The 10,554-nt window shown below is 52.9% G+C and overlaps 1 protein-coding gene across 1 annotated transcript in view; it reads right to left on the bottom strand.

Annotated features, from left to right (window-relative positions):
• Window positions 1-4,524: 4,524 nt before the first annotated feature.
• Window positions 4,525-10,554, bottom strand: part of NAGPA (N-acetylglucosamine-1-phosphodiester alpha-N-acetylglucosaminidase) — a 9,811-nt gene continuing 3,781 nt past the window's right edge. The window contains 7 exon segments of the mRNA XM_006914174.3: window positions 4,525-6,449; window positions 8,035-8,098; window positions 8,185-8,316; window positions 8,510-8,638; window positions 9,609-9,656; window positions 9,760-9,965; window positions 10,464-10,554. The exon segment at window positions 10,464-10,554 is cut by the window's right edge and continues 32 nt beyond it. Of these exon segments, the coding sequence (XP_006914236.3) occupies window positions 6,239-6,449; window positions 8,035-8,098; window positions 8,185-8,316; window positions 8,510-8,638; window positions 9,609-9,656; window positions 9,760-9,965; window positions 10,464-10,554 (881 nt within the window). The 3' untranslated portion in view covers window positions 4,525-6,238.

Genomic DNA, 10,554 nt, shown 5'->3' with positions numbered 1-10,554 from the left:
GAGTGTCTGTAACGTCTACAACCCAGCACACAGCTCGCGGAAAAGCATGGGAGAAAAGTCAGCAGTCATTCTGGTTACTGAATGCTTCTCACCCAAAGACTGCAGATGGCTTACTGAGGACGCCTGCTGCTGTTTTTCATGGGACAGACGGCTCGGCACCATGTGCATCCAGAGGAAAGTGGGTGTCGGCCTATCGTCTCCCTCTGACTTTCTCTTTTAGAAACTGCTCATGTTTTCTGGGCAAATCCACCCACGGGGAAGAGCACCAGTCAGAATGGTGTCTCCACAGAATGAGGGGAGTGTGGGGCTTTTTTCCCCACTCTGCACTCTGGAATTTCTCTCCCTGTAACACGAATTGTTCAGTACAAATAGTATAAGTCTTTTCCACACAGTCTGTTTCAGCCAGTAGAACACTGTGTTTCTTGTTAGCCTGATCATTTGCTCCAAGCCAGAAGCATTAAATGTTTTAGATTTGGACATATCTCTCTTCTCTACTTCCTAAAACCGTGGAGGTTTCCCTTGGCTGGTTCAAGAATTACCCAGCTCCTGTTTCTAAGTTTCTAGAGACTTCTCAGTGGGGGTGATGTCACCGTCAGGGGTTGCAAACTGGTTCTTGGGGCTAGGCAGCACAAAAAAATCATTTTTTAATATATAAAGCACAGATATACTGTATTAGTTTCCTGGAGCCACTGTAACAAATTATCACAAACTGGGTGGCTTAAACAGAGATGGATCCTCTCCCAGTTCTGGAATCCAGAAGCCTAAAGTTAAGGCTTGGCAGGATCCAGGGGCGAATCCTTCCTGCCTCTTCCAGCTTCTCGTGGCTCCTGGTGCTCCCGGGCTTGTTAATGCCTCAGTCCAGTGTCAACCTCTATTTTTCCTTGTCCCCTGTGTGTCTCTTCTTTTTATTAGGACACCAGCCATTGGTTTTAAGGCCCACTCGAGGTCCTTAACTAATTACATCTGCAAAGACCCTTCTTCCAAGTAAAGCCACATTAGGAAGTTCTGGGTAGACATAAATTTTTGGGGACTTTATTAACCTGCTGCCTGTGCATATAGCACATAAACAGATGTACGTGCAGTTTATCGATGGTATTAAATGCAGACAGACCCCTGGGGCCCGCTTAGCACTGCTGACTTGTTATCTTGGGGGTAGGTTCCTGGATTCTACTTGCCAGGTATCCAGATGAAGGTGAGGGCCATGCTGTCCATCTTCCTGGGCCACTCTGCCCTGTCCCCTAGGGTTTTACCCAAGTCTTAGCATTGTGTCTGAGAACAGCCACCGTCCTGATGTCAGAAAAGGGCAGGGGCCCTGTTCGGGGCACCGCCTGTCCTTCCTGTGAGCTCCCTCGGGACACAGCAGGGGTGCTGGCTGCCACAGACATCATGGGATTCTGAAAAGGCTACCTTGTTTTGGAGCAGGCCAAGGACTGTCACTTAGGAAGCAGAGGAGGTGGGTTCCTTTGTGTTACAGTTTAGGCTCCATGTTTACACCAGCTCCTGTTACCCAGATCTGCTCAACACATCTCATCCAGGTAGAGGAAGCAGCCCTTGGCCTGCCTCAGTACAGTGTATTCGCTCAGTCTCTGTGACCTTTCCACGGATTTCTCTGGAACTAGGGGTGAAGACTCTCAAAGGAACAGGCAGCTGACTCATGGGTGTAGCATGTTGAGAAAGACAGAGTTCCCTGGGGTGGGCAAGCTGGGATCAGGTCTGCACCTCAGATCACTGCTGACGTCTGTCTCGGCAGAATCACCTTCCTGGGGAGCCCCCTGGGGTTTGGGCCTGGAGAGGGCAGAATACACTGGGGGCTCCCTGTGGCCCAGAGGCTTCCTCTGGGACCAATTCTCCCTCTGAGGCCAGGGCCTGCATCCAAGGCAGACACCTCTGGGGACTCTATGGAGGTGAGTCTCAGAGCATTAGCAGTGGGAGTTTGGGTAGGGGATGGAAAGAGCTGGAAAGAGTAAAAGGCCCTGGGTGTTTCCCAGGAACATCAGATGCGGCTGTGGCTTTCTCGACAGCCCATTTATCTTCCCCTCCCTTCATTCCCCCGCCCCCCACCCCATGCCAGCAAGGCATTTCTGAGGAACGTGGGTCCCCAGGAAGCACAATTTGAACTCTCTCACTTAAAAGGTTTCTAGAGCCAAGATTTTTCTGAGACAGACCCCTTTGAGAATCTGTTGAAAGCCATAGGTATCACACTAGAATTCCTCTTCAGTTTCAGGGCTCCTCCTCAGAGCCCTCAAAAGCCCGCTCATTGACCCCAGAATTGGAACATTTTTGAGGAGTCTTTCCTGATGCTAAAGTTTTATAAAGAGCATCCCAGCAGCTGAGATATGTGTCACCATGGTAACTGCCCAGCACACAAATTCTCAGGGTTCCAAGTCAGGCCATCAGGACTTCTGGTCCATGTTCTGTGCCCAGGGGTCTTCCGTCACTATCACGAGGTGGGGAGGGGACTCTTGTACTGTCATAACTGGTTCATGTTAATCTCCAACTTCCAATCCTAAAGCTTCATGACTTTAGCTCTTGTATATTTGTGTCACACGTGTCTCCCTACTACCAAAGGTAGTATTAGAATCTTGAACATTTTTCTGCCCCACTGCTGCATGTTCCATCTAAGCTCAGCAAATGCCTTAGTCTAAAATGTGCCTTCCCTGGAATTATGAGTGTCAGACTCTGGGTTGCCAGAGACCCAGAAATCCAATAGAGTTCTGCCTCAAGCAAAAATGGAGATTTATTGATCTAAATAATTGGGAACTCCGAAAACGATACTGGCTTCAGGTATAGCTGAATCCAGGGGCTCAAAAGCTATCCCCTTTCTCTCCTGGTTCAGTTGTCCGTATTGGCTCTACTCTCCTGCTCCCTGTGGCCCACACCATGGAGGCTGGACAATCTGGACAGTTTCTTTCCCCCAGTTCTAGAAGTTCCAGGGTGGGCTCTGACTGGCCAACTGAAACATATGCCTGTTTCTGAACCATTCATAGATGCCACCTGGACTTGGAGGAAGAGGATGTTACCAGCCAAACCACAAGGATGGAGAATGGGGGAGAGGTAGTACCCCAAAAGCAAATTGATGGAGATTTGGGGTCGCAGCTCTTGATGCCCTCCCCGCTTCCCTTCATTAGCATGGAGGGCATATGGATACAAGAAAACTGCAAGTTTCTCTCCGATGGCTACCTCAAGCATGTTTGCCAGTATAGTGCAGAGTGGAAGTGCCAGGAGTTAACCTCCAGGAGCAGCCCTCAACCCAAGATGAGTGAGTGTGGGCTGATAAACCTGACAGCTTCCCCTGCCCATGGGTGGCACAGGTGCTTGCTACTGAGGCCCCAATGGGGTAAGCCCAGCTGCCCACATTGGGAGCTGCTCAACAATGCACTGTGTACGGGCTGCCCTTCTTTCTCCCCAACCCAGGGCTTCTCAGGGTCACCTCCAAAATACACTACCTGCTCTTACATTCTTGTCTCAAGTTTTGCTGCTGGGAGGACCCAGCCTCAGGTGGGGTGGTTACTAAGAGGGACTGGATGTTGGACAAAAATAATGGATACCCCTATGAAAAACTAAAAATCCTTGGGGCCACAGGGAAGGCAAACGTGTCCCAGTCACTGAACCAGGGGCTCCTTCAGCACATCATGACGAGCCCTCTTCAGGTACTGCAGTGCTCCCTGGGCCTGGAAACCAGAAGCCTCTGCACCAAACTGCAACTTTCCAACTCAGCTGCCAGCCCCCGCCAAGGACAGATAGAGACGCCTTTTGCAGAGGGCAGCTTTCAGGCCAAGTGTTTCCACAGCCTGTTGCCTCAAGACCCTGGATGGGGTGGGGTGGGGGCTCCCTGTAGATTCCTGGACCCTCCACCCAAGATTCTGACTGAGTGGGTCTGGGATGGGGTCAGAAGTCCGCAATCACAGAACACTCCTGGAGAATACATTCCGACCTGCAGCCAGGCTTGGGAACTGTCTTAGGAATATGCCAAAGTGATCCTGAGGTGCCTGGGAACTTGTCTGAGCTCTTGTCACTATGTCCTACCCTTGATCGCTGGGACCCAAACATCAAAGCAGCCTGGGGCCACTTGGTGCATTTAAAGAAAGCGAAATACAAAATGAACCTTCCAGGTGGAGTTGAAACACAAGCTTCCAGGAGGAACATGGGAACTTGGTTGCTTCCATTTCCAGGAGGAAATAAAAACATGTAGCGCTTGGCTGGTTCCTCAAACACGTGACTGTCCCTAAGATACACTGAGAATGCCCTGTTGCCATCCTTCTCCTCCCTCCAACCTGGGTTGCAAACCAGGAGATGGGCTGAGTGAGGAGGTAAAACCTTTAGTGGCCCAGTGGGCAAGGATCCCTTTCTCTACCTTGACCTCAACCCTGAGCCGGCCCCCTGGGGAACAAGACACTACAAGAAACAGCTACATTCTCAGCCGTGGGTCCCAGATCAGCCCCCAGCTGGCCCTGATGAAATCACTGATCCTAGCCCAGATCAACAAAACCACCCAGTTGACCCTAGAATCATGAAAAATAATAATTTTCCATAAGCAGTAACTTGTTTAAAGTCACCAAGTTTTGGGCTGATTGATTAGGCAGTAGTAGATAGCTATTACAATTTACCGTGTCTTGGTCTGCTTGGGCTGCTATGACAAATACCACAGACTAAATGGCTTACAAACAATAGACACTCATTTCTCATAGTTCTAAGAGGCTGGAAGTCCAAGATCAAGGTGCTGGCACATTCGGTTCTTGGAGAGGGCCTGCTTCCTGGCTTGTTGACAGCTGCCATCTCGCTGTGTGCTCATGTGGCTTCTTCCTTGTAGAGAGGTTGTACTCCAGTCTTTCCCATTATTAAGGTGCTAATTCCATCATGAGGGCACCACTCATGAGCTCATGTAACCTTCACTAAAATAAAGGCCTCACTACATTGGGGGGTGACTCAACATGAATTTGGGGGAACATAAACACGCAGTCCATCATGTGCATAGGTCTATGTGAGGACCTGTTGAAAGCTGCGGCACCTCCCCCACCAGAACAGCTAACAGTGTGATACATATTCATGCGGTGAGGGGGCGAGCTGCCAGGCACCTCTTGAAGAAAGAGTGGCCACAAGCTACCCTGAATCAGAGCTGTCAGGCCATAGGGAAGGGGAGTCAGTTGCTGGGGCTGCGATGAACTGGAGAAGGTTGGTGCGGGGCGGGGGTGGGGGTGGAGGGAGCTGGCTGTACATCCTCAGCTCCGGAAAGTTGTTGCCTAGTGAGGGCATCAGCCGGGGCCACTAGCTCTCTTAAAGTGAAACCAGAAACCTGGAGTGGTTAATCTTTTGAAACACAGGCTATAATTTAAATTCCATTAAAGTGCAGTGTGCACTAAACCTTTTCCGCTCAAAGCATGGTCTGCATGGTCCTAGCACCTGCAGCCTCAGCACCACCTGGGAGTTTGTTAAGACTTAAATTCTCAGCCCCAGGCCATAATCTGCATTTTAATAAAATCTCCAGGTGACTCAGGTACACATTAAAGTAAAAAGCCCGTGATTAAACAAAAACCATCAGGGAGTTGGAGGTGCTCTGGGCTGCCTGTTCACGACTTCTGATTCAGGTTAAGTAGCCCCACCTGGTAAGACCCAGGAGCACCCTGAAGTCCATGATTCCAAATTCAGGCTCCGCCTGGGGCTCCTTTAATTTAAGTGGTATAAAAACCCTCAGCGGCAGGACGACAAAATAGAAATCTTGTAAACATGATTTCGTACCCCTATTCCTTCTAAGTTGCTTCCTGTGACAGGAAATAGAATTTTCATTGGCAAATTCGGTGATAAGGTCTGTAGAAAAGGGTTCGGTCCCCTGATGTGGCCATCATCTCCTTCAACCACCCCTCTCCAAGAGGGCTGGCTGGACTCTGCCACTTGGTCATGACGCGGTCATGGTGAGTTCCGTTCGTTAGCAGGGCTTGCCTCAGGAGGCCAGAGATTCTTTGGCAGGGGTGCAGGCCCCCAGGGGACAGGCCTCACTGGGCAGCAGACACAGGCAGGCAGGGAAGGAAGCAGTCTCCTCCAGGGAGCACTGTATTGCTCAGGTTGCAAGTGCCATGGTAGACAGCCAGGTGAGGGGCCAAGGCACAGATGCTATCAGAAGCTTGGCTTGGCACTGGGGCCGAGACCTCCCATGTGGACAGTGGCCTTGGACTCCCCCTGCAGAAGTCAGATCGCGTTGAAACGAGCCTCCTGAACAAGCCATGACGGAGAGCTGGAGACTTCAGTCCTTGAAGGGGTTGTGAATGTCCCCTGACTGCTCCTTCTCGGTGGCTAGGAGCTCACCATTCATCTCCTGCAGTGGGTGGTAGACGTAGGCCCCATCCAGATGCCGGCTCCGCTCTGCTCTGGAGCCGAGCAGCAAAGATACGTTCACCACTGTGCTGATCAGCAGAAGGAAAACCAGGGCCAGGGTAAGGGCCAGCCAGGTGGTCCTGGGGGCAGGAGAGAAACCCCAAGCGGGGGTTGTTGGGCCGATTTGAGGCGAGGGGAGTGCTGGAGGGACATTCCTTCCTCCCCTCACTTCACTCCACCCAGAACAGGGCAGGGAGTAGGGGCTTCCCGAGACCACATGGGGACTGTCAAGGAGCAAATGGGCCCGGCGGGGCTGGGACCTACTCCAGACACATGTTCAGGGAGCACCGAGGACAGTGGCTACGTGGGATGTAGCCGGTGCTGCCACATTCTCTCATATTTCAAGAGAAGCCATGAGTAAAAAGGGTTTTACATAAATGTTACTGATTTTCAGATGCTGCTAATAAATCTTTAAAACTGTGAAATTGTGCAGACACACTCAGAAGACCTAACCCATTCCTGGGAGACAGCAGTTTGCACCCTGTGCTTCAGAGGACTATGACAAGTGAGGCTGGGCCCTGCCCCAGGGCCCTCGAAACAGATGGAGCAGGGAGAACCCTTCTTCCAAGGCAGGAAATAAAGAGATAGGGTGAGGGTCTTTTAATGATCTTTTTTCATTCCTGTGAATCTTTAGCTGAAGACCTCAACGCAAAAGTGGAAAGCAGAAGCTTGCCGGGGGCCGGGCTTGTAGCTATGCCCGTCAGCCCCCCACTGCTCCCTTTCCCTGGATGCCAATAGGTTCAAGGTCTGCAATGTGGTGGGGATTGGGGTTGGGGAGGGTGGGAGAAGGGTGGTGGCTCAAAGTCTCACCCCTGAGGAGTCTGAGTTTCAGGCCAGGGCGTGAAGCTCCTGGAGCCACTGTCCCTGCTCTGGTGCATTTTCAAAGCACATTTCCAGCTTTCTCCAGGCCTCACCCCACCCAGGCACACAGGGTCAGGACCTCCAGGGAGGACCTGGCAACTGCATTACTGATGAGCTCCCACGTGTTGCTTCTAGGACAACCCTGGAGGGCTCTTCATTCATACCCATACCTGGTTCCCATCCCCAGAAGGTGGCTGGGGTAGGGCAGCGCAGGCCTGGCTCTGGGAGGTAAGAACCATGAGAAGCGAGGTTCTCAAAGCCAGTCCCCAGACCATCTGTGTCGGCATCACCTGGAATGCAGGTTCATGGCTCCACCCCAGACCTACCAAGGCAGGAAGTCCCGGAGTGGTGCCCAGCACTCTTTTAACATACCCTCGTCTCTAAAGTCAAGTTTGAGACCCACTGCATTAGAAAGTAAAGCTGCCAACACAAGGCCTGAGCGCAGAGATGCCTGGGAAATGATGCCAATTACTCCAAGCCTGGTGCCTCTGCACCAAGAGCTGCGAAGACACGTCCTGAGTGTCATGGCCAAGTCCACGCCTGCCCCCTCGACTCCCACTGGGGTGGTAACCAGGTTCCTTCTCACCATCTCCCTGAGAGTGTCAGCTGTTGACACTCCCTGTGCTTATGTCAGAGAAATGTTACCTGGATGCCCAGCTGCCATCTGCTAGTCTCGCCCAGTCCCTGAGCAAAAGCCACACCTCCCACTGCGAAGACACGTCCTGAGTGTCATGGCCAAGTCCCCGGTGGAGGGAAGGGGACTCCTCTTCCCATCACTGCCCCAGGTCCTCCCAAAACACCTACCCGGTGAGAAGGGAGAGTTCTCCCGTCTGCAGGGTGACTTCAGATGGCGGGAGACACTGCTTTGCTGTAAGACATCAGGGTGAGGCTGAGGGGTAGGGACGGAGTAGGTCTGCCCTCTCCTGCCCCCAGGGGGCCTGGAAGGAGCTGTACCTTGGGAGAGGATGCTGTTCAAGGTGGGTGCCCAGGTGAGATTGCAACTGCCAGTCTGGGGGTCACAGGGACACTGGTGTTCACATTCGCAAGGCTTCTGACAGCCTGGCCCATGCCAGCCGAGGGGACATTCTGCAGAGAAGAGATGGGAAGATATGGGTGGGGGCCTTGGTGGCAGGGCCTCTCTGCACTGACAGGGTGGGCCCCAGGTATGTGCAGAGCCCGGCTAAAGGAAAGGGACCCCGCCACACTCCCCCAGGCCAGACCCTGGAGGTGCCCTGGGTGGTGTTCCCGCCTGGCCGACTCAGGGGCCTACCCAGCTTACCCTGAACACAGGTATCTCCAGTGAAGCCAGGGGGACAGGTGCAGGTCCCCTGAGCCGGGTCACAGGCAGCTCCATTCTGACACTGGCACTTCTTGGCACAGTCCTCGCCAAAGGAGCCATTGGTGCAAGCTGGGATGGGGGAAGGGAGGTCTTTGCAAAACTGTCCCTGTCCCTCCCAGGCTGTGGCCAACAGGGTTGTGAATGGACCTCAGCCACCCCGAGTGGCCTTTAGGCTCACATATTCTCCCAGCAGTTACTGAGACTGTGCCAGGCCCTGAGGCTGTCCCTCATGAAGCTTCCAGTCCCGGAGGGCAGGCGGCCAGGAAGCCAGAAAGCAAACATCCACGTAACAAGTGAGGACAAGCACCGCAGGGACATGACCTCGTGGCAGCAGCAAACCACTGTGGAGGTGAGGCAGGGAGGTCTCTGAGGATATGACATTAGGCTGAGACTTGGAGAGGAGGAGCAGAGGGGAGCATAGTGCGCGTGGAGGTGCTGGAGCACCTGGGGCCTGGCAGGTCACAGGAAAGAATTCAGCTTTTTACTTAATGCAAAAGCCACTGAAGGGTTTAAGCAGTGAATGGTTGTAGTGGGCTGAATTGTGTCCCCTCAAAAGATGTGTCGTAATCCTAAAACCTGTGAATGGGCTTATTTGAAAATAGGGTCTTTGCAGATATAATTAAGGATCTCGGGATGAGATCATCTTGGATTAAGAGTGGGCCCTAAATCCAGTGACCAGGGGTCCTTGTAAAAAGAGATCAAAGAGGGAGACTGAACACACAGGGAGCCACCAGGAGCTGGAAGAGGCAGGAAGGAGCCTCCCCTAGACGATACAGAGGGAGCATGACTTGGCTGACACCTTGATTTTGGAGTTCTGGCCTCCAACTGTAAGAGATTTCTGTTGGTTTAAGCTGCCCAGTTTTGGGAATTTGTTGCAGCAGCCCCAGGACATTAATGCAGTGATTTACACGTGAGGTGAGAGCGGGAGACAAGAGGCAAGCGATGTGCAGACCAGGAAGCAAGGATGAAGGCAGCTGCCACACTCACCCTCTCCCCATGTGCCCAGGGGCTGGGGAGGGACTGGCCTGGTGGCTTTTACCTTCACTGCAGTTGGACCCTGTCCATCCAGCTTCGCAGCGGCAGCCGGCTGCCAAGACAAGACCGAGAAGGTCAGGTGAGGGTCCAGGCAGGGCCCGGCAGGGAGAGCTGGGAGCCCAGGTCAGAGCTGACTCCCCAGAGCCCTCACTCACTCTCTGTGCAGAGTCCGTGCTGGCTGCAGTTGGAGGGGCCGCAGTCCAGCTCGTTGCAAGCGGCACCCCGCCAGAAGTGCCCCGTGCACTGACAGTGCCCCTCCACGCAGGTCCCGTGGCCACTGCAATCCGGAGGCTGGCAGCGGGGCTCATGCACACACACCACAGTGGACACACTTCGAGGACAGCGCCACATGTTGTCCTGGCTGCAAGGGGACAGTGTTTGAAGAGACGCTGCAGTGCTGGCCATCTTCAGCCAGCCTCTCCAACTCCCTACAGTAGCTCATGAGAGCTGCCTCTCTCTCCACTGTCCCATCTCCAGACTTTTATAAGTAATTCCCAACCCCACAATCCCTCCGACCCCAGGGCCTTTGCAGATGCTGTTCTTGCTGCCAGAAGGTTCTCCTATGCCCCTGCTTAGCCACCTCCTCTTCCTTCAGATTTCGGCTCATGCTTCATTATCCTGAGAGGTTTTTTCTGACCAATCAACTCCCTTTCACCAACTTAAGTAGCACTGGTACACTAAGCATACTTCCTGTAAGAACGAGAGGCAGGGATCTCAGTTCTTCCTGTTCACTGCTGAATCCCCAGAGCCTGACACAGAGTAAGTGCTCTGTTTGCCCGTCTGGATTATATTTGTTGAATGAGACAGTTGGGGACAAGCCTGAACTTGGACCTCAAGAAGAGGGCTCTGATATGCTTACCAGTGATCTGATGGGTAACTGGACAAGGTTCCACTGAGCACGAAGGTGGCGGAGCCTCCTCCATCCAGGTTGATGGCATTGACTACATCCT

This window comes from Pteropus alecto, unplaced genomic scaffold (assembly GCF_000325575.1).
Source record: "Pteropus alecto unplaced genomic scaffold, ASM32557v1 scaffold44, whole genome shotgun sequence".
Classification (NCBI taxonomy): Eukaryota; Metazoa; Chordata; class Mammalia; order Chiroptera; family Pteropodidae; genus Pteropus; species Pteropus alecto.
Note: the sequence above shows the minus strand (reverse complement) of the source record. Positions and strands in the feature narration are given on the sequence as shown.